The sequence below is a fragment of the Strix uralensis genome, chromosome Z (genome assembly GCF_047716275.1).
Source record: "Strix uralensis isolate ZFMK-TIS-50842 chromosome Z, bStrUra1, whole genome shotgun sequence".
NCBI lineage: Eukaryota > Metazoa > Chordata > Aves > Strigiformes > Strigidae > Strix > Strix uralensis.
This window is the reverse complement of record NC_134012.1, coordinates 30253619-30279103: the sequence shown is the minus strand read 5'-3', so window position 1 is coordinate 30279103 and position 25485 is coordinate 30253619. Positions and strand designations below refer to the sequence as shown.

Sequence of the window (25485 nt, the reverse complement as noted above, 5' to 3'; positions counted from 1 at the left end):
CCTGAGCATAAGGCACAGCCTCAGTGTGCTTTTACTTTAATTACTAATACAGTGGAGAAAAAAAAAAAAGGGTTGTTTAAGTCTGAACTGTTCCAACTTTCAAAGATAAACATGAGAAAGAAGAACAATCTAATTAATACTCTACTCTGATTTTTTTCTCACTGTATTCCATCTCTTCTGTTTCCTGTTTTGTCTCCATTCACCAAACTTGGTGGCATTGTGCTAAAGCAAACTAGTAACTTCCCAAACATAGATCCAAGGTAGGAAACCGACACGTTCATTCTGAACAATGGAAAAGAGCAAATAACCTATTCAAGATACCTATCCATCAGCCACAATTAAACATTCTCTTTCCACAAGAAAAGCAATGGTCTCTGGAAATGGGAAAAGTCATATGGCCCAGGTACTTCACTGGGACATTTTTCTCTCTCATGCAGTTGTGATAGGCCATTGTCAGCTAGAATAAGCCAGATTTGTTGTGGAACCATTATCTTTGTACTACAAGCAAGAAGTTAAATAAAAGAGTACACAGTTGGTACTGGGAAAGGTGGAACTGGCAGGATACTTCAGACAGTACTGAAACAGTAATCAAAGGAGGTCCTGGAGTAAAGGAAGAGTTTATTTCTATAGTCATGGAAACCTGTGGCAGATATTGTATTTGTAGCTCACATACAACTGCCCTCAGAAAGGAAACTGATACTGTCTTTTTTTTCACTGTTCCTGGGGTATGCTGTGTGTAATCTACAAACACCTCATCAATTGCTTTAAGGAATTTTGGTGTTCCCCAGAGCTGACCCTGCACAAATTCACAAGTCAGGAAACTCCCCTGCATCTGTTGTAGCTCCTATGGAGCTGCCTGTGAAGGCTGGAAGTGCAGGGAAGGTCAGAAACATAGAGAAAAGCTTTATTAATGTTTTGTCAGGAAGAAAAGATAAGAAATGAGGGAGAGGTTATTGTAGAACTTAAAACCAATGTTGAATAGCTGATAAAATCATGTAATCAATATTGAGATCTGGACATGGACCTGCTGTGTGCGTGTCGCATCTTTTAACCCAAAGCATGACGCAGAAAACAGAATAAACATGACCATTACACAGGTAAGATTTCTGGCATTTATGGGTAACCCTGGAAACATCATCAAAGAAAATCATTTATCAGATGTGTGACGCCAGCTTTTAGGAGAGGTTTTTGACAGAAAACATTCTAGCCCCAAAGACCTCCACATCATGGTCCATGGCTTGCAGTCTGAAAAATCAATGAGACAGACAGTCTAAAATAACCCCAGCTTAGAAGGACTGGTTGAAGAGAGATGGGAAGCAGAGCCACTCTGGCAGTATCTGGAGGGCTGGACTTGCAGCCAAGTACAGGGGAACAACTGTTAAGGAAACTGGACAGTTGTCTCCAGCCTAAATTCTGTTGTGATCCAGAAAGAAAAGATATTTGCAAACATTTACTGCCCTTACATACCCTGTGAATCTCAGTCCATGAAAAAGAAGGCTAAAGGTGATTAGAGGGGGACTAGTCTGCTCAGTATGCAGACATGGGATGAAATATATTGCACAGTTCTAGAGAATTTTCATTCTCTGCATGAAATTTAGAGTTGTGAATTTCCAAGACTTTCAAAGACATTTTATAGACTTTTAAGTACTCCCAGAATGATTAGATTTAAGCCTCAAAACGCCCAGGAAGCAATCAAGAGATTCCTCTCAATTCTTTCTCCCTACAGGGCAGCTAAAAATAATGTATTTTTGGTATTTGCCTAATAATTTCTTCTTTTAGATCATTACTTCAAAGAAGTAGACTTGGGGTGTGGAGTATTACACTCAGTACTGGTGTAGTGCTGGATGTCATAGGTTTTTGATTTTCATTTTCAATTTGTCCATGCCACTACAGCAGGAAACAGAAAATACAAATAATTCCTTCACATGAATGATGCATTAGTGTACCATTAGCTAATTTGAGGGATAGAAATCTCATGGAGATCCAGAAGAGCTAGATATTTTGAACTGAATTATCTGTGGTGGGCTTATGGGTCAGAGTAAATTAAACTTACATCTGCCATCCATTAAAATAATTATCAGAAGAAGAGAGCAATTAAAATTCAGCTCTGAGGTAGACAAAGAATAATTAAAAAGAGCATGGCACTACTCAGACTCTTCTGTCCCCAAAGCAGTGACCTATTAACCATCTTTTTCAAATTTTTCCAAACAAATAAATGCTTAGTGCTTATGTCAGTTTTTTATTAGGTTACAGTTCAGCCTCCAGGCAGGTCAGTGAAAAAATTCCACCAACTGCAACTCATACAGTATGTAAAATAAATATGTAAACAATGCCTTCCCTCTTCTACACTCTGAGGAACTGTGTTTGCGAAGGAAAACCACATTCTACAAAGCCCTTCATTTAACCAGAGGAAGAATTTTGCCTTTTCAATTTGAAAACAGACTGTGTTCCTGCTCTAACTAAAGTAGTCCATGAGCTTTTCCACTGGGACAGGGTTTCCCCCAACAAGTTAAAATTACTAATAGTTTAGATTTTGCAGAAACTCCTGGAATCTCAAGGAGTGATTCTCACCATCACTGTTTTTGCTGTGGGCTTGATTTACATCATTATGTCCAAATGAACAGAGATCTGGTCATGCGACATGCATCTGTGCATAGCTCACTGTCTCAAAAGCATATAAGTTGACACTTTTCAGGATGTGACATTACCTTTTAAGACATTCTAATCCTAAAAAAGAAAACGAGATTGTATTTTCAATAAAGTCTTGGTGATTCTTGTGCACAAATGTTAGTAGTCACCAAAATCCAGTATTTTGACATGACACTTTCACAAAATAGCCTCCTGTAGGCATCAAAACGTCCTAGATGCCTTTGGACCTAGCACCATGGTCTGGTTACAATTATGCACTAAATCAGCCATAGCAATTGTCTCTGTGCACAGTCTTAGCCTACAGAAAAGGCACAATAACATGACTTAATGTTTAACTTTCTCTCATAGTGAGTTAAGTAGCAACCCCTTAACTTGTGAACTAAAAAGACAGTCATTCAGGACCAGCTGATGTGTTGTCACTAGTTTTACTGCAGTAACTTCATATGCATTAGGGCCCTAATGTCTGCCACTGAGCCTGTGAACATGTACACAGGTCTGACAGCTGTGATCATTGGATATAAGCCCTATAAGTGTCTGCATACTATGCAAATCCTGAGGAGGTGGGCATACTCAGAACACCACTGGTCCCACCAAAGACAACCAGCATGCAAGTTGAAATGCTATCCTTGTATGTCCTGCGTTTAGTCAATAATGATAAGGTTATTTTTGAGGAAAATATTTTTGTGTCTCATTCCAGGGAAGGTTCATAGGCAAATGCAAAGATGGGCCCTTGCCACCAACAGTGAGGTGCCTGTCTTGTTTACAGACATAGCTGAAGACACACCCTGGATCCTCCTTAAATTTTTAATTCCTCTCCTTGTTCTATTCTTTATAGTATTTTCTGAAAGTGTGAATTTTTCTTTGGTGCTAATATTCAGAATTGCAAAGAGGTCATGTTGTCTACCTTGACTTTAGTAAGGTTTTTGAGTCTCCCATAACAGCCCACAAGAAAAAAATGACAAAGTACAGGTTAGAAAATTGCACAGTGAGGTGAATTGAAAACTGGCTGAATGGCCTGGCCCAGAAGGTTGTAATAACCAGCGCAAGTCTGGTTGGAGGCAAGTCACTACTGGTGTACCCCAAAGGTCAATACGGGGGCCAAGACTGTATAACATCTTCATCAGTGACCCAGATGTTGGGACAGAGTGCTCCCTAGCAAGTTCACAGGTGATACAAAACTGGGAGGAGTGGCTGTTACATGAGATGGTTATACTGCCATTCAGAGGTACCTGGATGGGCTGGAGAATTTGTCTGAGAGAAATCTCATGAAGATCAACAAGGACAAACACAAAGCTCTATATCTGGGGAGGAATGATGCAAGGCACCAGTACATGCTGGAGGCTGACTGGCTGGAGAACAGCTCTGCAGAGAAGGACCTGAGCATCCTGATGGACAACAAGCTGACCATAAAACAGCAACATCTCATAGCAAAGTGGCCAACAGCCTCCTGGGCAGTACTATGAAGAGCACTGCCAGTGTGTGGAGTGAGGTGATCTTTTCCACAGACACATCACCAGTGAGGCCACACCTGGAGTCCTGTGCCCAGTTCTGGGTTCCCCAGTACAAGAAAGAGATTGAGTAGTAGTTTACATATCTGCATCAACTAACATCTAGATAAGTGCTATGCCCTCTGATTATCACATTTACATTCTTTCTATGTAAATTGGATATGCCAAGGTCAGAATCAGAGCATCTCATTGATATGAATCTAATGCCTGTAATCTACAGTCTTTAAAATTCAAGTTTATATTAGTAGTTACAAAGGCAGTTTATTCATGCTGGAATAGTAAACATTAAATAGCAGCATAGTATTTTTAGCTGCATGATTCATTTCCCCTCACAACTACTGGACAGGGATACATTTAATAAATAATTCATTTCATGGTTATCCTAATGATATCATTTCTTTCTGAAGACATAGGCCCAACTTAATTTACAAATAAAAGCTTGTTCTAAAAAAGAGATAGATTAGTCTTATCTTGGCAGCTTTCCTGGATCTTTTGTCACAGACTCAAGTTCAATATGATAAAAGTAGAGTTCAGTTTTCCTTTGCTTTCTGTCTCATCTCCTCCTCTATAGAAAAATGCTGCTGTTCTGACTATTAGTTAAAACACCAAGCCCTTTTTATTGCTCTCTCTGTTCTTCTCTCCTTTACATACTGTTTTATCTCCCTTCATTCCTTTGGACACAGTCCTTGTCTGTTTTCTGCCACCATTTCTTACTCTGCCTCTTGCAGCTTTCCTTTCTGGATGTCTCCATCTTGCAGCTCTTGATATTCTTCTCCATTTCAACCCTGTCACCCTGCATTATAGATATGCCTCAAAGGCCTTGGCAGCTTCCCTTAGGCCCTTCCTGTCATAGGCCCACTTTGCGGTGCGCTGCTGAAATTAGGGATATTTTTGGCCATGAACTTTGAGGAGCTTGGGAGTTTGCATTCAATACCCTATTCGTGAAAGTACTTTCATAGCATGATCCAAATTCCCCTCTCATTTTCTGATCATGACATGCTCTCCTTTTCTGCAGTCAAATGTCTGATGTATTACCACGACTATCCAACCAAACAACAAACATCTGGACATAAATATATTCCCAAAATAGAGGCTTTGTGGAGATGAAACTGGACATTATAGTGACAAATGTTTCCTGATTCATTGTAGGAAGTAAAAGAAATCAGTCACAACCCTTGTTCCCTCAGTAAAGGCTTAAAGAATAAAGACAAGTTTGTTTGGCTTTCTTTACTTTTTTTTTTTTTTTTTTTGGATGAGCTGTTAGCAAATTCTAGCATGCCATGGCAGGGCTCCAGCCAATGGCTTGCTTGTTTCTTCCAAAAGAGGGAAGCTTTGCTCTTCTTTCCATAACCCCTTTCTGGACACACAGCCCCCTTCCCCACTCTCTTGCACTTCTCCAAAACTCCTTTGAACCAAGCACACCAAACAGATTTTTTTTCTTTTTTTTTCCCCTAAGTTGTAGTTTTCTGTCAGGTCAGTGAATTGAATGGACTCACAGAAGGATTCAGCAAATGCCAAGCTCATGCAAGGCACCTCATGGGAGTTTGTGGAGACCAGGGAAGTGTAGGTGAGGAATCTCCTCTTTTTATGACAGTAAACTATGAGATCAGCTCTCCCTTTCTTGTGAAATGGCAGCATGAGACTACTTACAATAGTTAACTCTGTACCTGAGTATATGCAGTTGCAGCTTTGGGCTTGCAATTTGCAACTGTTTAACCCACTCCTGAAAACAGGGAGAAAGAGATAGAAGAATCTATAAACATGTAAGTTATTACCTCACAGCTCTTTATAACTTAATTACCAGATAATGGTGCTAATCCTTCCAAATCCATTCTCATTACATATAAAAAGGCTTAACCTATATGTATGCAATCTATACTTTTCATCATAGAGTTCCGTCAAATTGTTTTTAAAGGTTATTTCTTTTAGAAAGAAAGTTAAACCACAGTGATAATCTCATCAGCTAACAGTACATTTCCAGTCATACCTGTGATCATACTTGATATGATTAATGGCAGAATGATGAGTTTGAGCATTCTCATCAGCACTTCCCCAGGAAAGGAAAAATAGAATTTATCCAGGTTAGACAGTTTGCCATATTCCCGAACCAGCATGCCGACTCCAATACCTAAAAGGCACATAAAAAATGTGACACAAATTAGCAGTAGAGTAGAGACATGGGGAAGAAGAAGGAAAAATAGAAGAACAGTAAAACAAAAAGAGCAAGCAATAAACATATCTTTACAGCCATGGTGGAAATTCTAAAGCAAATCGGAGAAGAGATATTTCCTTTTCTGTTGTATATATTGATGATAGGCACAGTAATAACAAATATAATTCTGAAATTGGAGGATGTCTTTAGGTATGTCTTTGAAAAAATCTTGATTATGTCCTCTGATTATCAGTCCAGTCCAGCAGTGACTTTTTACCCATTTTCACTAGCTCTAGAAGACCCATAACTGGCATTAAAAATAATCAGTATAATGTATAAACACTACCAAACATTAAAGAAATTGATACGAAATAAATATTTTAGGTAATTTGTATCAGTGAAAATATGTCTACCCAGTAGCAATATTTTCAGTAGTTGGGGCTCTACATAATAAAGAAACGAGTGTGACTACAATCACTAAATTAATTTCATAAGTTCCAGGAAATTGACAAAAAAAATACACTCAGCATATTTCACACTCACTGCACTACACAACCGATCTACAAAATACCAGATTTTAAGTTTAATCAATGAGTGAGCCACACAGCACAAGGCACCTTCATACTCCTCTTATCTTTCGATTAAATGAATTATCAGGTAGTTCTAACTTCTGAGACAAATCTCAGATAAGAGTTCTACCAAAAGAAAATAAATCATAGGTCAAAAGAAAAATGTCTTCAGTTTGACAGGCAATATGATTTTTGAATGAAAATCACTGGTATGGGAAATGTGTTCATCAGTGTTTAGAAAGCATTACGATTGTTGTTTCACATACAAACTTTGTCATGCTTCAGAGTCCCGGCTAAACTGAGTATCAAGAGATCCAATCCCTAACTGGATTCAGTGAGAGACATGGCAACTCAGAACCCTTCATTAATCCCTGTGTCGAAAGGTCTTATTTGTATGAATAGCCTCATTGTATGAATAGCCTCACTGAAGTTACCGTAATTATTTACACCCCTTGGTATTTTAGTGACATCAGTAGCATGTATTTTGCAGCAGAATTCTTACAAAAGCACAAGAAGGTGCTACCAGTCTACCTTTACCAGCCTCAGTGGCTTATGTAAACTTGCAGGGTCCCAGGAAAGCTGTTAGTACCCAAGCCAAAGGCACCTTCTTCCCCAGTTGTTTGGGGTTTTTTTATGATATACAAGGCATTTAAGTTAGATGTTGCTCAAGAAGCTGGTGTAAAGTTTGACTAAACAGGCTATAGGACACATTCCTTATTTTAAGTGATTGAAGTTGTGGAGTCAGACAATACTAGCAGGTTCAAAACCAGATTTGGGCAAGTCCACAGACAACTGGTCCATACTGTTGATACTGAAGGAATTAGACAGGGATCCCATATCCAATTCTCTACCAAACAAGAAACTCATTAACATTCTCTTCTAGAAAGTACGGATTTTTGCAAAAATCCTCCCTAAAGATTCACCATGGCTGTGGTTTATGCTGGCTCACATGCTATCTGGATGTTAGTTGATGCAGAAATGTAAACCACTAGTAACCGTCACAGAACTTGCCCCTGAGAGCACAAAAAGATCATGAACCATGTTTTCTGTGCTCTATGCACCTGCAAAAGCAAACTGAAAGAAAATAGAGGCAGATTATAAACTCCTACCAAGTCTTTCCTATTCATACAGATGGAAAATAAATAAGTTAACCTTTCAGGCAAACAGGCTGCTCTATCAACTATTAAGATTTCTGATTTAGGTGTCGTCTGTGCCAGTGAATACGGGCAGTTTAAATTCCTTGCAACAATCTTGAATCTTAATAGCCTTGAAAATATTTACAATATTATGTAAATGCCCTTGATCAGTGAATGATAAAGACACAATGATCTCTATTTCTAATCTAGTGACTGAACAAAATGTGTTGAAAAGAATTAGTCTCCACCTTAAGATAACCGCAAACAAGATAAAACTCTGTAAAATGGTTACATGTATTGAAGTAAGTTGCAAAGGCTTTGATCCTGAAAACCCCAGTGTAAACAGCTCAATCTAAGCATATGGGTAATCTCCGTGTCTTCAGACTATTCACACAATTTAGGGTTAAATTGCAGCAAGACTAGAATGTATGATTATTAAAAGTTGTGTAATGCCACTTTACTTTAAGCAGGTGTGACTAGGACGTGTTCTAACCAAGTGCATTTTATTCCAGGTGGTGACTGTCAGGTTTGACCAGCTGGGAAGTTTGGTCATCGTACATTTAACAGGATTACTAGCAGGTAGAAAGATTCACCCTCATTTTCATTCTGCAGAGCTCTCTTTTCCACTTCTTTAGATTTCACTACAAAAACTTCCCACGTGCTCTCAAAAATTTAGCAAGGTTTCCTTAAGCTTAATTTACATATTTATATTTGTTTAATTCTTTTTTGGTGAGGATATTATTTATCTAGTGGCAGTAACTGAGAATAGACTTCCTCATTCCAACAATCTCTTGAAATTACACTATTTTCCCACTTCCTTGTTCATTGCTATTTCTTTACCAGACAGAGCACTTATGTCCATATTAACTTGTATAGTATGCCAAAATATAGTAAAATGCAGCTACCTTTTAATTGAAGCTAGCATCTAGCATATATTGCTTGAATTTAGCACAGGAATATAAGAAGAAATCTTATTTTGTAACAGTAACAAGAAAAGGTTAGACAGCAGAATAAATTTGCTTATGTACTGGAGATGGATGTATATAGAACTTTTTGATCCTTGTCTCAATAATCAAGTTCAAGTGGAATTTTCTTCCTGGGAATTATAATGGACAGAAAGAAGTGTGGCCCAGCATAAACATATTTCACATGGTCATCAGTGCTTTGAACATCGCACTTATTACAGCAGTCCTAAGCAAGTCCTAAGTCTTATAAAATGTTAGTTTCTCTATATGAATGTTACTGATACTCCACCATTTCTGAAACTAATTCTCACATGTGGAATTACTTCTAACAAACACAAAACACCCTATAGTAGGCAAACTTTCTACTATGTATTAGGATTTTTCCTTTCTTTTAATTTCTGTCTTTTTCATTTATGGGATAATTGACTTATTTTTTTTAAAGAGCAAAACATCACATTTCCTGCTTGTTCTCTTCCTCCTTCCTCAGTTTCAATCACTCCACCTTTCTTCTTGTCCATGCTAAATTGTTTTTCTTTCTTTTCCATCCCTTCTCCTTCCTTTTCCTTCTTGCCCACATGGCTAAGTTAGGTTATGATGTTTACCGCAAGAGCTACTTACAGCTCAATGGCAAGTACCACTTAAGTACCAGATTTCTGCAATACTGGGCAGAAGGGAAGAATGAAAGTGGAAAAAACAGTACAATCTCATGTCTTTAGTTTCATTTTCTAAGGCAAATATATCCTTGCAACTGTGCATAGTACAGCACATGTTATATAGCATGGTGTCTACATTTTCTCTCCCAGCAGCCACTGACACTGAAAGAGAAAGATGCAGTCTGGGTCCCTGGGATTGCAATGCATGAAGAAGACACAGGACAATTCTCTTGTCTGAACCTATATGAAACAACATATGCCTTGACTCCACGGCAGTGCTCTTCCAGGTAGCACATAGTCTCTTTACAAGCTTGGTAAAAGACAGAAAATCCTTCAAAGAAAAGCCGTAAATGCAGACTAAAAGAAGTGAGGGGTGAGGGTGAGAAGAACAAGAAAAACAGAATGGAAGAAAAACATTGAAAATGAGCATATCAGGGGAAATCTGTTGGCACCCATTTTTCAGGTAGTATTTGGAGTCCCAGCATAAAAAGCTGGAGGGAATACATGCTTCCTCTGTATGGGATGACCCATTTTTTGTTGTGTTATCCAGGGACAGGGGAGCAGGAAGTACTGCAAGGGGATAGCACCTGCAACTGGCTGCACTGCATGTAGCACTAGATCCATCATATCTGTCAAGCCCGAGGCTTTACAGGGCCTCAGAAATGATGGCTGTGTGCAATAAGGTGGCAGAACCAGTCTGGTCTGTGTACATGTGTGCAGTGAGTGAACCACAGAAATTAGGTAAAATGTATCTTGGGAGACCATTATGTTATAGGTTCTAAATATCTAACCAAAGCTAGCTCTGTGACATTTGGGTATCTGGTGAACATTCATCACAATCTGCCCTACATCTAGAGTATGTCTTTTTGCATACTGCTGTTGTTTCTGAAATGTCTAAGGAAAAAGGCAAATTATTTGCATGGGAACAACTATAGGACTACTACATTCTTCTTCAAGTACTGTGATGCAGTTCATGACACAGATTAGGAGATTATTAAGAAAAGAAACAAATATCCTGTTTAAACAAATTCCATAACCTCTGGGCTCATCTATACTAGCATTTATGGGGAGTGTCACAGATTGTCCTACAGCTGTTTTAAACTTGTAAAAATGTGCTGCCCTCTCAGCAGCCATCTGAGCAACTAAATGTGGAGACTATTTACAGTTTTTCAGAGAATGATGGCTAAATCCTGAAGCCTTTTTTGTATAAATATGTAGGGTCAACATAATTCAGATCTTGAACTTGAAAATTCAGAACCCCTGAGTAGCTGAATCTGTTCAGAACATGCAGTATGGCATGACTGTAGTTACTTGCTTTACATCATTACCATTGTGGGTTAGATACTCTTCAGAACCTAATTACATCTGGGATAACAAAGATGATGCATGATACTATCCACCTTTACTTTCTTTACCTTCATTCACAGGTAAAACAACTCATGATTTAGGAACAAATAACTGAAGCCCACACATAGACATGCCTGGTCCTACTTCTCACACAACTATAAACCAGATAAAATTAGTGTCTAAGAGGTAGGACTCCCTAACATGTTATTTGCACTCATGGATGACAACACAGATATGGGATGCATGGTGTAAACTAGCAGGGAGTTCTTGATCCATCAGTGTGCTGGTGTCCTGGTTTAATCCCTGCCAGCAGCTAAGCAGAACACAGTCCCTCGCTCACTCCTCCCTCTCCCAGTGGGATGGGGAGGAGAATCGGGAAAAAAGGAAACTCATGGGTTGAAATAAGAACAGTTTAATAACTAAAATAGAATAAAATATAATAACAACAACAATAATAAATAATAATAGTAATTTAAAGGAATATAACAAAAAGAGAGAGGAAAAAAAAACAGGAAAAGACAAGTGATGCACAATGCAATTGCTCACCACCCACTGACAGAAACCCCAGAAACAATTCCCCCACCCGCCAACTCCCCCCAGTTTATGTACTGAGCATGACGTCCTATGGTATGGAATATCCCTCTGGCTAGTTCGGGTCACCTGTCCTGGCCACGCTGCCTCCCAGCTTCTTGTGCACCTGCTCGCTGGCAGAGCATGGGAAACTGAAAAATCCTTAAATTAGGATTTGCAACTTAGCAACACCTAAAGCATCAGTGTGTTACCAACATTATTCTCACACTGAATCCGAGACACAGCACTGTACCAGCTACAGGGAAGAAAATTAACTCTATCACAGCCAAAACAAGGACAGTGTGATCCTACAGAAACAGCACATTGCCTTCCACTCCCGCTGACTTTATTATGGGAACAATCCTTAAGAATGAACCATAAAGACAATGAGAGAAGAAATCCAGAGTACATTTCTGGGGAAAACAATCTGTTTTGTAAAATGATCTATTCTGAATGACATGTCTCTTTCTGAAAAACACTGTGGTATTGATTTTTCCTGTTTTCATATAATTCCAACATGTAGCAACTTTTCCCTTTCACTGCAGCATAGTTAGTGATTCTGGCCGGTACTGATAGACACTGGGGGAATTACAGGAATTTTGCATTGATGTGGTGTTGAAAGAAAAAAAAAACATGGTCATGTCTCATGGTTCAAACCTGATATTTAATTGTACTGTAGCAACATAGATTGTGCTATTAACAAAGTGATTAAGCTCTTCATAATTTCACGATATGTTGTTCACGTGGCAGACTAAAATACAAATACTTCTATCATATTGGTGGGCCTTAATAGGATTATCTTTACAGCAGATATTTCATGGGACTGAAAAGGCTGCCAAACAAAGTCCACTGACTTGATTTGAAACACAATACAAAACATTCAATATAAACATGTCAAATTACAGTACAGGCAGGCAAGATTTTTCCAGTCTGTAATACAGTCTGAGTCCTTTAGTAATATTTTATAAAATCCATTTTGTTTCTGCTCTCTCCAGAGTTTCTGTAGTATCACTGGCTGTCTCTTAACTACAAAGAAATACACAGTGACAACTACAGAACACTAAAAGAGAGGGTGTAGAAGAAATTATTACTTATAATAATACTTATAAACTTATTATTCCAGTTTATTAATTCAGCTCTCTTTGCATTATTTTTAATATTTTCTAATGTTATGCATTTTACTGTTTTACACTCTTCTTGACAATTAGTATTCCTTCCTATAAACTTACCGATGTTGACTGAAAAAAACAAGATTCTTAGAAAACTGCAGGCATATACTGAGGTAGGATTTAGAGTCTCTGGGTATAATTGCTTGGCAGCTGATCTTAGCTCTCTGGATGCTGGTGTTGCCCAGACTACCAGCTTGCTTACAAAGATATGTGAAGAAAAGTTCTCTCAGAAATCTTCCAGAAGAAAGTTCCCCAGTCAGACCTTGGTCTGCTGAAAAATATTTAGTAGGAATGTATTAGAGGAAGGTGTGCTCATTCCTGTGCTGTGGTGAGACTCCCTGTGTCCTCTCCCTGATTAACCTGTTGAGGGTGCAGTGGTTGTAAATTCCTTCACAGGAATGACACACTGTCATCTGACTGCAATGTGAGGAAAGTCTGGGTGGACAGTGACTCCCTGTGATGGACCTTCAGGAATGAGGGCAAGGTGGAGCACTACTGGCCAGAGGGGATAGAACCAGCTTCTCCAGTGTGGGGTACTCGCCTTACTCACAGCAGGTGTGAAGACCACTGCAACCAGCAAAGCCACGTTAACTCTTGATACTTTCTGTGCTGCAGGAGCCTGTAGCAGGACTGATAACACAGAGCGGCCTGTAGCAGTCACTGATAACAGAGGGTGGCCTCTCTGCAATGCAGCCCTGCACAGGACCCACCCCACCCTTAGTCAAACCAAGGGAAGTTATTTCATTCAGCCGGAAAAAGGGAAATAACGGCCATTCTCCTGTGACTATGAGTGACCACAGTTCTGCTGAATGCTGAACCAGTGTTCCCCAGAATGGCAATGTGCAGATGTCTAAGCAGTTTGATAATTTAACAGTGTCTCCTAAATGTCCGCATTTAGTTTAGGAAACTCTTAGTTTCCTCATTTATCTAAATATGCCGTAGATTAATTTCATGTGTACATATCTTCCAAATATTTTCAGTATGCAGATGCAAATTCTATCTGACAAAGCCAAGATAAAAGAATACAGTTGAAGAAAAGAAAGATCCTTTACAATTGTGCTTCATCTGTATATGTATCTCAGTACACTAGCGAGAACTGCCTTACAGAACCTACCTATAGGAACAGTCCAGTAACACACAGAAAAAATACAGAGAAGTGGTGTGAAGAATTCATTCCTTGGTTAATCCTTAAATCTGTTAAAATAAATTAAGTTGTATCAGAAATACGATTTGCCTCTTTCACAGCTTTTCAACAAACTTGGTGACTCATTAGATTTGTGAGGTTAAGTACAGTACTTACAACTTCAACATATTAAACATCATATTATCAAGATTATGTCATAAATTAAGTAATCTGAGGAAAATGACAGTTTTTTCCCAGCTATACAAGCTACATTTCTTCATTACTTTGCATGTGTCCTGGTGAAAGCACCTGTTCTGTTGGGAATACTGTGTGAAACTCATTAAGGCTTGAGGAAAAGTGAACTCAAACTGGAACACATGCAGAGGACTGCAGAGTGATGAAAAGAATAAGGAGCCTACATTCTGAAAGGAGATTAAAGAGCTTGGTTTGTCCAGCAGGGATGAGTGAGCTAGAATTACAGAAAATGAATGAAAAGCAGAGAAAGAGCAATGTTTTAACAAATGGATGCATATTGAACCTGAATACAATTAGACTGGAAATTGTAAGGCTTTCAACAATCAGGCTGATGAATAGAGCTTCCTAGGACAGTGTGCAGCACCAAAGAGCCTACTCAGCTTTAACGTGGAGCATGATACGTTAAAGAAGTTTAGCTAAAATGGTGTAACCTGAAGCAGCAGTGGACTGGATGTGATAGCCTAGGAGGTATCTCATATTTCTGTGTTTTACAGTAAAATTGAAATGTAACCTGGCAATGGTAACTTGTCCTTCTTTTGCAGACCTTTGCATAACCCCTTTCAGCTGTTACTTCTAAACCCACTACCATTCTCCTTCACTCCACCCATCTGTAACTTGGGAGGCCTTCTTTAACTAGGACCTCTCTCCTCTGCAGTCATCCAGACATGTACAGGTCTTGTGGCTTCCTCCATGTCTCCAAACCCACTCAATTTTATAAAAGAATGCTTTAATTTGGATGCCTTTTGTCACTCATTTCAGATACTGTCATGTCTCCAGTTCTGGTGATTCTAGCGTCTAACATTTTGCTTACATGCCCTATTACATGTACATATTACAACACCAGTGGCAACATTCCGATGCCACCCAAAAGATTAGAGCTTCTCACCCTTTCTTGTAAAAGCCCACTGATCTTCTGTTCTCTTTCCACAACATTTGCTTTCAATCCCAAAGCTGTCTGAGCACCTTTGTACATTCTGTATAATCCAAGAGATATTAGTGCAATAGAACACATCAGGAAAAATACATCTTCATTCAAGACCCCTGAAACACATGAGAAACTAAATGGTCGGCAGTGGTATAAGAAAGGTGGAAGGCTAGTAACTGGGACTATCTGCCAGATACTGACCCTTGTTACGGTTTCTGTTTTAAACTGTGATGAGAGGGAAGGACAGTAAGCAGGACATACCTTTCCAGCTATCCCCTTGCTGGAAGGGCAGTGGAACGATTCTGACTGTAATAGATTGAGACAAGTGCCAGAAAGGCAATTTAGTGGAAACTAAAGAAAGACAGATAGTAACATGCAGAAACATCACTATTCTGAAACTAACAAAGACATCAAAGCTTTGAGAAATCAGAGAGATGACCTAGAAAACTAGTTCAGATTAAGCAAGGTCACAGTGTTTGTGGTTCCAAAAGCATGAAAGGACCAAGAAGTGTTTTGCAATATATTGTGAAAATACTTAAGATTACATATAATCCATAGCAATTGTTATCATGTCACATTTAATCTTCTGGCATGCTATCGGGTTATCATGGAATGTGTAATATATGGAACAACAGTAGACAGAAAAACAAATCTTGAACACTATGTCCAATATAGCCCCGATCTTCAACATGTATGATACAGATGTGATCTCACAGCATGAGATACTGTTGTGGGGCCATAAGTAAAAATGCCTTCCACAGATCCTATGAGGCTTTTGTTAAAAAAAAAAAAATTAAAATGTAAATTTGCAAACAGTTGAAGTGTTGTTTGTGAGTAGTCTCAACGTGAACATTATCTATTTGTTGGGGTATACAAGAAGAAAGTGTCTTTATGCTTTGTTAAGATGTAAACAGGAAACAAAAAATATTTTTGTAATTACATTGTAGTATTTTCCCTTAAATAATATTGGGAAATTGGAAACAGTAAATATTTTGCTGGTATTAGTATTGGTGTTATTTTTTCAAATGGAAAGAAATATTTCATTGACTTTGGTAGCTTTGGGGCTTTGTAGAGTGTAAATTGACCTTAGGCTCACTCCTTCCAAAGCTTCCTGTATTTAAAAGTTCAGCTCTAGTGATAGTTTCACTTCATTCACATAAAGTGAAACCCAGGCTTTATGTTAAAACAAGACACAAAATACATGGACAACAGAAAAACACTTTACATACCAGAAGAACAAATAAAAGTTAGGTTTTCTTTGCTTCAAAATAGCTAAGGAGCAAAAGAGACACCATGCTTAACTTCAGTTATCTTTCGTTTCTTTTGTTGGCTGAGTTTCTGGCTCAGAGCATTTTTGATCCTCAGTAGTATGTGAAACTCTCAGATGAAACTGTTAGTCATTCTGCATTTTACTTTCTGTCTTTAAAATTAAATTCAGACATTCTTTCTGAATTGCTGGGTTTCACATATTTCTGAACAGATTCGATCCTGTATCAAACTGTATGCAGTGTGACAAGAAGAACAGACAGATAAGCATCACAACTGTCTAAAGAGGCATAAAAAGTCACAAATATCTGTGCTGCTCTAAATCATACCAGGAAGAAACCAGAGTCTTCTGTTAAATTTCCATGCTACCACAGTTGATTCAGAATGTCTGGTCTTCACCTGTTATAAATTCCAAATTAATAAAACGTTATGCTTCAGAATTCAAGAAAGGAATCAGTTGTTTCCTTTACAACTATACTTGTCAGAAACTGACAGAGTAATAATTTCTTTCATGCTGTGAAGAAAAGAGCTCTGTTTTTGCTAGTGTATTTCAAGAGGCAATTAATCTGCTTCATTGTTTGTAACCTTCACACTGTATTGTACAAGCAAAGAGAAATGGTACTGAGGACAGTCTAAGCTAACAGGACACTTTTTGGTAAAGGTATGAGGAGGTGGAAATGAAAAACAGCGAAGACTTACTCCATATCCAGAATGGGCATTTTATTTTTAAATTACACTTGTCAGAGACAGAAAGAACTTACTAGGACAAACTGAAAGACTTACCCCTCGTATCTGATTACAGAGGGAGTCCAGTCTTTCAGTTAGCAGGTGTGATTACACCTGACAATTTTTTTTAAACTCAGACCTGTGAACAAAAAATATTCCTATTGGGAGATACTACTACTTAATACCATAATATAAAATAATAATTTTCATTAAAATTATAGAGAATAAATTTTTGGCATATGTACTGCTGGGGTGATATCGTAAGGCACAAACCAGAAGCTCCGGTGGCTGCTCTACTCATCAAATTCTGGCAAATAGCTATAGCTGCACCACTCAAGATTTCTGCAATGCTGGTGTTGCAGATAGGATAGTTTAATCTCGCTCTCAAATGCAGGGAGAAAAGGTCTGATGCCAGCCTCAGTCTTCCAACAAGGGAACTAACTGCACAAGAAGGTGTCTGATCCTGCAGAGGCTGAATAAACTTCATTTCAGAGGTGCAAAAATCAGGGCATGCTGGGGATGTTCACCCATGCCCTGCCTCCCTCAGTCGCTGCCTCACTCCGCCGCTTCCCAATTCCCGCAGCTCCGCATTTCGCCCCTTCTCCGGCCGCCCCGTCCCAGAGCTCTCCCCGCGGACACCTCGGACAGCTCCCGCCGCCCGCCGCCCCCCGCCCGCCGCTCCGGCTCCGGCTCCCTCTCCCGCCCCGCCCGCCCGGTGACGACACGAAAGCCCCTTTCTCTCAAGACCGGAGGGGTACAGTAGGAGCGTCAGTCATGTATATACGTGAAGAGGAGAATGAAGGAGGCAGTTAATGGCAGAGTACAAAAATGTTCGTTGCTGCCTCACACAGAAACAGCGTTTATACACCTTTGATAAACACGGTTTATGGCTGGCTGAAGAAAAGACACCTGCCATTTACTCCCTCTTGTGATTGGTGGCTATATCGGTCTAAACATTGCATTTCTCTCATCTTCCTCATGAATATATGAACAATTTCGCTGTCCCACACACATGCTGTTGAAAAAAACCCTTCAGTCACAGGCAGGCTCAAAGATACCTGGTTCTGAATTTGTTTAGGAAGTGACAGTCAGACACCCCATTAAGCAACAAAAGAAAAGTACTTATAACATGCAAATTTCTACAAACTGAATCCCTCAGAATCACATTCCCCAACCACAGAACTATTACAAAAAGACATTGGTCTAACAGATTTGAAAAATACAAGTAGTCAAAAAAATCGCAACCTGTTTGTGTATACTCTCTGAGTACATTAAAAGATCTCTGCTATAGTATAGTGTGCTGCTGCAACTCAACGCCTGAGACCATATGTACTCAAATCACTTACACTTTAATTTCCACTGTAACAAAAAAACTGTTCTGCTGAAGAATTGCCCAGGACTACCAGCTATTAGGCTATGACCTGCAGACTAATGAATGAATAATTATTTACACATCATCAGCCTTTTACCTCATGACTAGTTTGGCTGTGTTGCAGCAGTGACCTCTTGGAGACAAAGTGATGATAAATAATAGATGGTCTAGGAGAATCCTATGAAGTGTGACTTAAACTCTCCCTTTTCAATCGTCCTTTGGAAACCTGTTTCAGGGTGAGTAAATTTCAGGGATATTTCTGGTTTATTTTGACTTGATTATACAAACTGGAAGCAATATAACTTTATTAAAGGCTGAGCAAGTTGATTTTTAAATCGCTTTTGTTAGCTCAGCTGCTTTGGGCTCTGTAAGGCCAGCAGAGCAAAATGATGCAAGATATCCCTCCTTTCACAGTCACCTATGTGAGGCTGCTACTCTCCTGCCCCTCTGCCTCCTAGAGAAGACCAGTGAGGCAGGAGAGGTGCAGATGAGCCCAAATCTCACCTCTGAGTCACTGGTCAGCACATATGACCCACACTGCATGCTCTAAGAACTAATGAACAATGAGCTTGCTTTGTCAATTTCAGATTCCAAATCTAAGTTCGCAGATGTCTCCACATCAATTTGCTGGTCTGAAACAGAATCTCCACTAAGGTAAGAAAAATAATCTCTTGAGTCTCGAGTTCTGTGTTATTTGAATAACACATACAAGTGTTTTCACCAAAAAGATGTGACATTCTTAAGATATTTTGTGTACAGATTTTAAATAATCCACCCACCAACTGCCATAAAAGAAATTCCAATGTTTTTGAAAATGTAAATGACAGGCAAATGATTGAATGCTTCAAATATAGCACAAAATAATTACTGTTGAAGGAAGAAGTGTTTGGAATTCTGAGGGGTTTCTGTGTGTTGCTGTCTCCTCTTGTCAGAGATGAACACAACGAGTAATTAAGAAAACTTTTCAGCTTAGGAAGGGTACTAGCAAAGATAAGCATATCTCACCAGGATGCTGAACATGCCACTGATAATGAGCAAAAATCATGATTCCATACAGTAGTGCTGGAATATCAGGCACTTTGCAGCACATCTGGAGAGTTTTCACAGAACATTTCCACAGCTTGCTGCATTTGGTATTTCCACTCCTCACTCATGCATGCTTTTCTGAAAAGTCTGAACATATTTTCTGCTTTCAAAATGATGTGATACCCTTCTGTTTGCAAATGCTAAATTGTTCCTCCAAACTAAGTAGATTAATAAACCTCAGAGCAATTTCCCAGTGTATATTAAAAAAGAATATATATGAAAATTTTATTATGAAGGGTTTGTGGACTCCAAACATTCCTCAAGCTGTAATAAAATGATAACATACAATTCAGCTGAGCCATCCTTACAAGGGTTTCACTGTTCCTGTGCAGTGTATTTCACCTCCAACAAACATGGAAAACGCAGCAGACACATAGCTACTCACAAAATGTAATTTGGTTCAAAGCTCAAGGAATTTTTATGAAGACTGTCTTTGCCATTATTACAGAGCTCCTCTGAGTTCTGGACTGCTAATTACAGTGCAGCAAAGTCCAAAGACACAGGAGGTATTTGGGTGCCTGTCACTCTCTCACTGTGAAGTCCCATTGGGTATTAGGGTCAAATTGTCCCCACAGTTCCCACATTGTCAGGCTCTGTGGTGCCCGGGGAAATCTCATTTCGGAACAATCAGCTTGTAGGATTACACACACTTCAGTTCTACCTACATTGATTGAAGATAATGAGAGGGAAATATTTCTTAACCACTTCTATAACTGGGAAGTATGTCAACTCATAGAAGTGTACCTGACAGGAGTACATGAAAAAGCAAATTGTACACACACAGACAGATACACACACTCCTCCAGTTGTAGAGCCAGATTTTCAGAGCAAGCCCTTAGCACTTGGTATACAGAACTCACAAAAATCTTTCCACTTACTAAAGAGGTGAAAAAGAACTGAGATCTTTCAAATACTTGAATGCATGGAGGAAAACACATGTATACGTATATGGTATATGGTAAACCTCTGATTACAGCATATAAATAGCTGGGTGGAATTCCAAAAGAATAATTCTCCTCTGAACAAACATGCACAGAAATAGATATGTTCCAGCCAAAAACCAAATCGGCAGAAAAGTCATCTGAAAGAGACACATCAAACAGCATGTGCTGTTAATGAAGTACTTACAACAGCACTTGTCTACAGGAGCAACAGTGCCAAGGAACTCTCTTTGATTAGCATCAAAATAATCACCATGAGAAAATGAAAAGGGTGTGTGACTAGGACCAAAATTACACTCTATGGAAAAGTCTCTTCAGCCAAGTCATCTGACAGCTTCTCTTTTCCCTTTTGCCCACCTATTCTTCATAAGATGGCGTTCAACTCAGTTCTCCTTCAGAAACTTGCCGGGAAGCAGAAGAGAAATCCTCGTATCTTTACAATGGCACCCCCGAAACCCCCACAGTAAGCTGGGTGGCATCGCCAAACTCTTCCAGTGGCACTGCTTGCTTAGGCCACCAGAAACACCCCAGAGCCACTACCAGTGCTCTCCTGCCCGGCAGCCCCATCGCAGCGGGGCTCCAGACCAGCCGAGGCACCCAGAGTCCCCCTCGCTCCCCGCGGACAGTCCCGCCGCCGCACGCCGCGGTCACCCCGGGCTGTGCCGCGGGTGAGCCGGGGAGAACTGCAGCACCCACGCACCGAGGGCTCACGGTCACCCGGTGCACTTGCAGGTTTTTCACAACACGGTTTCACCCTCCTAATTACCAGACCTTTGTCACACCGGCTGGAGGGACGCCGGCGGGGGGAGGCCCGGCCCAGCGGGCCCCGCGCCCCCCGCGCCTCACCGCCCCGATGGCTGCCGAGCGGGTGGGGCTGTTGTTGCCCACGCGGAACCCCGTTTCAGCCCGGCCGCGGCGGCACCGTGCCTCTGCGGAGCTCTTCCCCGCGGCCACGGCTACGCGACGCCCCGGCCCCGGCGCGCCTTAGCCGGCCTGCGCGCCGCCGGGGGCGTGCAGCCGGGCCCCCTCCCCGCCACTAGGGCCGTTAGCCATCCGCGACACCGGCGGCGGGCGGGGGGTCGCCGCGCCGGCCATGCGACAGGCAGGGCCGTAACGTGCCGGGCGGGGGGCGGCGGCGCCGCACTCCCGCCCCCCTTTCCCCCGCCACTCACCCATCAGCACGGCGGCCACCGTGCTGAGCAGGAGCCAGTTCTTCCTCAGGAAACCCGGGCAGCTGCATCCCTTCCTGCCCGCCTTCGCCATAGCAGGGGGCGGCGGCAGGGGGGGCGGCGGGCCTGGGGCGCTCCGAGCCGAGCCGTTCCGCACCGCCCGCCTGCGCTCCGCGCTGCTGCGCGCTTACAGAGGGGAGGCGGAGACGTTGCGCTTCACCTGGCAACGGGAGAGCCCGGCCCTCGGCCCGCCCCGCTGCCCGCCCTCCGCCCCCCTGCCCGCTCGGCTGCCAGCCGCCCCTCCTTGAGGGCCTTTCCCCATCCCCGCCGGGGCTGTGCCCGGGGCACGGTGTCCTCCGGGAAGCGGCCCAGGGAGGGGAGGAGAGGGTAGGTCCGCCCGCCGGCTGCCCGGAGCGCTTCGCCCCTCTGATCCCACCAGCCCCGGGCCACAGGGCAGGGGGAGGAAGGAGCAAAGGTGGCTGCTGGGCCCTGCCAGAGGCTGACAATCCGCGTCCGAAGCTGGCCGGGTGCCGTGCTCAGACACCGCTGCCCCCAGCATGCCTCCTTGCTCTTGTGCCCTTTATGCCCCGGGCAGGGCCGGCTCGGGCAGCTGGGTTTTGTGCCAAGAGATATACGAGCCGGCCCGCGCGGTGCCTGACGAGGGGAGGCTGTCCCGCGTCGTGGCTGGTGTATCCCCACCGCCTGCCAGGGACCTCCCTGCTCGGCAAGGGGGTGTGGGAGCCCCGCACCACCAGGCAGAAGAGTTGGTCCCCGATGTTGGTGGCTGCTGGAAAGCCGGCGGTGGTTGCACTGGCGATAATCTCTGGTTAAATATGAAGGGGAAATATTCTGCCCAGGAGTACAGCTGGTGGGAAATTGGGGGTAGAGAGTACAGAAATGACTTGTAGGATTTTCCACCGGGGTTTGATCCTGCTAAGTTTAAATACCAAAATTGTGAAGAAGCAACTCCTTGACAATGGTCTCCTCCCCACCCATAAGCATGATTAAGGTGCATATAATATTGGTACCCAGTTCCCTGTGGGATTATAGCAGGGTTTTCAATATTTGTTTATAAACTTCTTGATAATGATTTTCAAACTTAGAGATCAATTGCTAAATGTAAGCAAAAAATAAAAAGACTGCTATTACCTTGCTGAATGACATGAAGAAAAGTGCAGAATGAAAGTTTAATTTGTCTTATTTAATCACACCTGACCCAATCTGTTTCAAAACATATGCTAGTGAGGTTTGCATGATTTCTGTCTGTGACGACTGCGTAATAAAGGCCTGGGGTAGATCAGCAAAAATTGAAACCTTGTCACATTTCCTCTTCACATGTTCTGGGTGACAGCTTGGGGAAAGAGAAAGCTAGGTATCTTGCTGCGGCAGGGAAGAGCACTGAAATCCACCTGGATGAGAAGCAAAAGCAGATGATCTGTCCCAAGAGTTAAAACCTGGAGCCAGCTGCATACATTTATACAGAGACTAAAAAAGTGGCCTTATTTTTCAAATGTGTTGAACAACTGCAGTAATTTGTCTGCATCTGTCACCATCAGGAAAATTTAATTAAAAAAGTGAAAGGAAGCCTAGTGGAAGAAAGAAAGCAGATGAGTAAGTATCATATTAGTTTAATTAAATCACAAAAGGTTCTAGACCACTTAAAAGGAAAGCTGGCATACTACCATGTTACAAAGCCACCGAAAAAGTGAACCAAAAGTATCTAATGCAAAGAAACAGTAAGAAACACCATCACTATGTCCAGACTTCTGTACAGAAATATGGCAAAGTATGAGTGACATTGAAAAGGTATAGGGAAAAAAAGGCACATGACATTTCAGTGTCGGCAGGATCAGGCTTACCCTGTGCAGAAGACCTCTGGCCTTGGTTCTCACTGCCACAGAGTGCAATTTTTTATTTTTTATTTCCTTCCACATATACTGGGTATCTCAGATGTTGCTTTCAGTAAGTAAAAGGTCTGATCTGTCTCTGGAGGTGAGGAGGTGGTACCTCTCTGGACAGGAGCAACAAAATCAATTTCAAGACAGCTTTACAGTTCAGGGTTTCCTTTAATTTTCTGTCTATTCACTTTCCAATGTATCCCTTCTTACAACTTAGTCTGCTTTCCTTTTGAGCTGTTTTTGTGAGCTAGAGGAAATAACTGCAACACAATTGTTCCTGAAAACTAGCTAAAATTAAGTTAGAGTTTCCATGGAGTCTCCATGGTTTGTATGTTTCTCTTAATGCTTTAAGTATGGGTTTTTTTCACATTAAGGATTTTATAACACCTTTTTGGGAGAGCTAGAATTGTCTGCAGCACTCTTGGCACAAAAAAATGCCCTCCTACTGGTATAAAGCAACGGGATTGTAGATGATATATGCCCTCCTGGAGTTTGCAATATCTTAAAGGAATTGCACAACTTTAGAAGAAACATAATACAATTACACTATATAACTTGTGAAGGCTAGAGACACACCTTATTTCCATGTTCTGCAACGGTGGAACAATATATATTGAATTGAATTGAAGACCTCTATGCACTTTTTGTTTCCTGTCAAAGTACAATGTTTCTGTTCTTGTCTTCTAGTGTTTTGTCCCTAAAAATTTTTAAGAGAAAAAGCATGCCAAAATTCTAGGCTCTTTTCTTATAATTTGTCTTTTTTTTTTTTTTTTTTTTTTTACTTCATCAAATGTAATTCCATGGACATGACCTTGAAAAAAAGAAGTTGATAACTTATGGCATCCATAGAAACTTAAAGAGGCATTTTAAAAAATACCTTAGGCCTTTATTTCACCTTAGGCAGGTGAAATAGAGATGTTTTAAACATCCTGATGAGCAAGCTGGTTTTAATTTGATCTTCCTATTATAGAATGACAGACATTGGCTTTGATCCTGGATGTAGAGTCAAGCTGGCAGTTTCTGTATGGGGAGCTATAAAAAAAAAACCAACCTGTAATAAAAGTGTCCCAATAAAATGGAAAATAATTAAAGGCAGCCCGAGCCCATGGATCATTCTTGAAATGTTGAAGTTATTTTAAAAATGAACTCAGCTATGGCAAAAGATTGAAAGAACTAATATTGTGGGAGACTAGCTGCCTGTACAGCTCCGAAGCATAGCTGCTGAACAAACAAAAATCTAAATTCTATTTAAACCATTTTTAGCTTTGTGTGATTTCAACACATGCTGGAATATCTATGAAATGAATAGGATGTGTGTGTGAAAAAATGATAATACACTTCATGTGTACAGATGATGGGAATACATTCTTTAGCTACATTGCTCACTGTTACAAGGTTCTCAGAGTAGATGATGAGTAAAATTATATGCATGACAATATGGTTTTATTTTTTGTGTTTAGAATTTTTTTTAATTTTAATGAAACGTACAGAGGAATCAGTCTTGAAAATCTGAACATTTACCTGGGGAAAAGTGACATGCATTCACATGTGTGATTTTTTTCTTGAAGGCTAAGCTAATCCGGGTTACTTTTTGGAACACCTAGGATCATACATAAATACATAAGTAACTACTATATTGACAAATTATTAATGCATGGTGACCTGATATATATGTAGGCCTGTGTCTCAACATTCATTTCCAATTTGTAGAACTGTCTTAACAACATTTAAAGTTAATTACTTAGAAACATAGCAAGTAATTTTTACAGGCTAGGAATATTTTCAACTTTTTGAGTTATTTGAATGTTTCAGTGTTGGGAGAGGCAGAGAGGTCCTACAGGAACATATACAGTACAATGTAGTGCACAGTGTAGCAAGCGGAAGCTTGCATCTTTATACTTCTTAAAAAAGTATCCTCAGAAACTGTAGTTAAGGGAGGAAAAGCAATTGAGTTTTACTTATTTAGTCCTTCAACTTTTTCTACCTAGGTCAGCCTATTATTATCT

General features: G+C 40.7%; 1 protein-coding gene across 3 annotated transcripts in view; it reads right to left on the bottom strand.

Annotated features, from left to right (window-relative positions):
* SLC1A1 (solute carrier family 1 member 1) overlaps positions 1-21724 on the bottom strand; it is a 56140-nt gene extending 34416 nt beyond the window's left edge. Inside the window, exons 1-2 of one of the 3 annotated variants that reach the window (XM_074855341.1) lie at positions 21585-21724; positions 6145-6285 (exon numbers count right to left, since the gene is read on the bottom strand). In XM_074855341.1, the coding sequence (XP_074711442.1) occupies positions 6145-6285; positions 21585-21675 (232 nt within the window). In that variant the 5' untranslated portion in view covers positions 21676-21724. Of the gene's footprint in view, positions 1-6144; positions 6286-20349; positions 20369-21584 lie in introns of those variants that run through there. The other 2 variants (XM_074855342.1, XM_074855343.1) reach the window with 2 other exon arrangements.
* Between the last annotated feature and the right edge of the window lie 3761 nt (positions 21725-25485).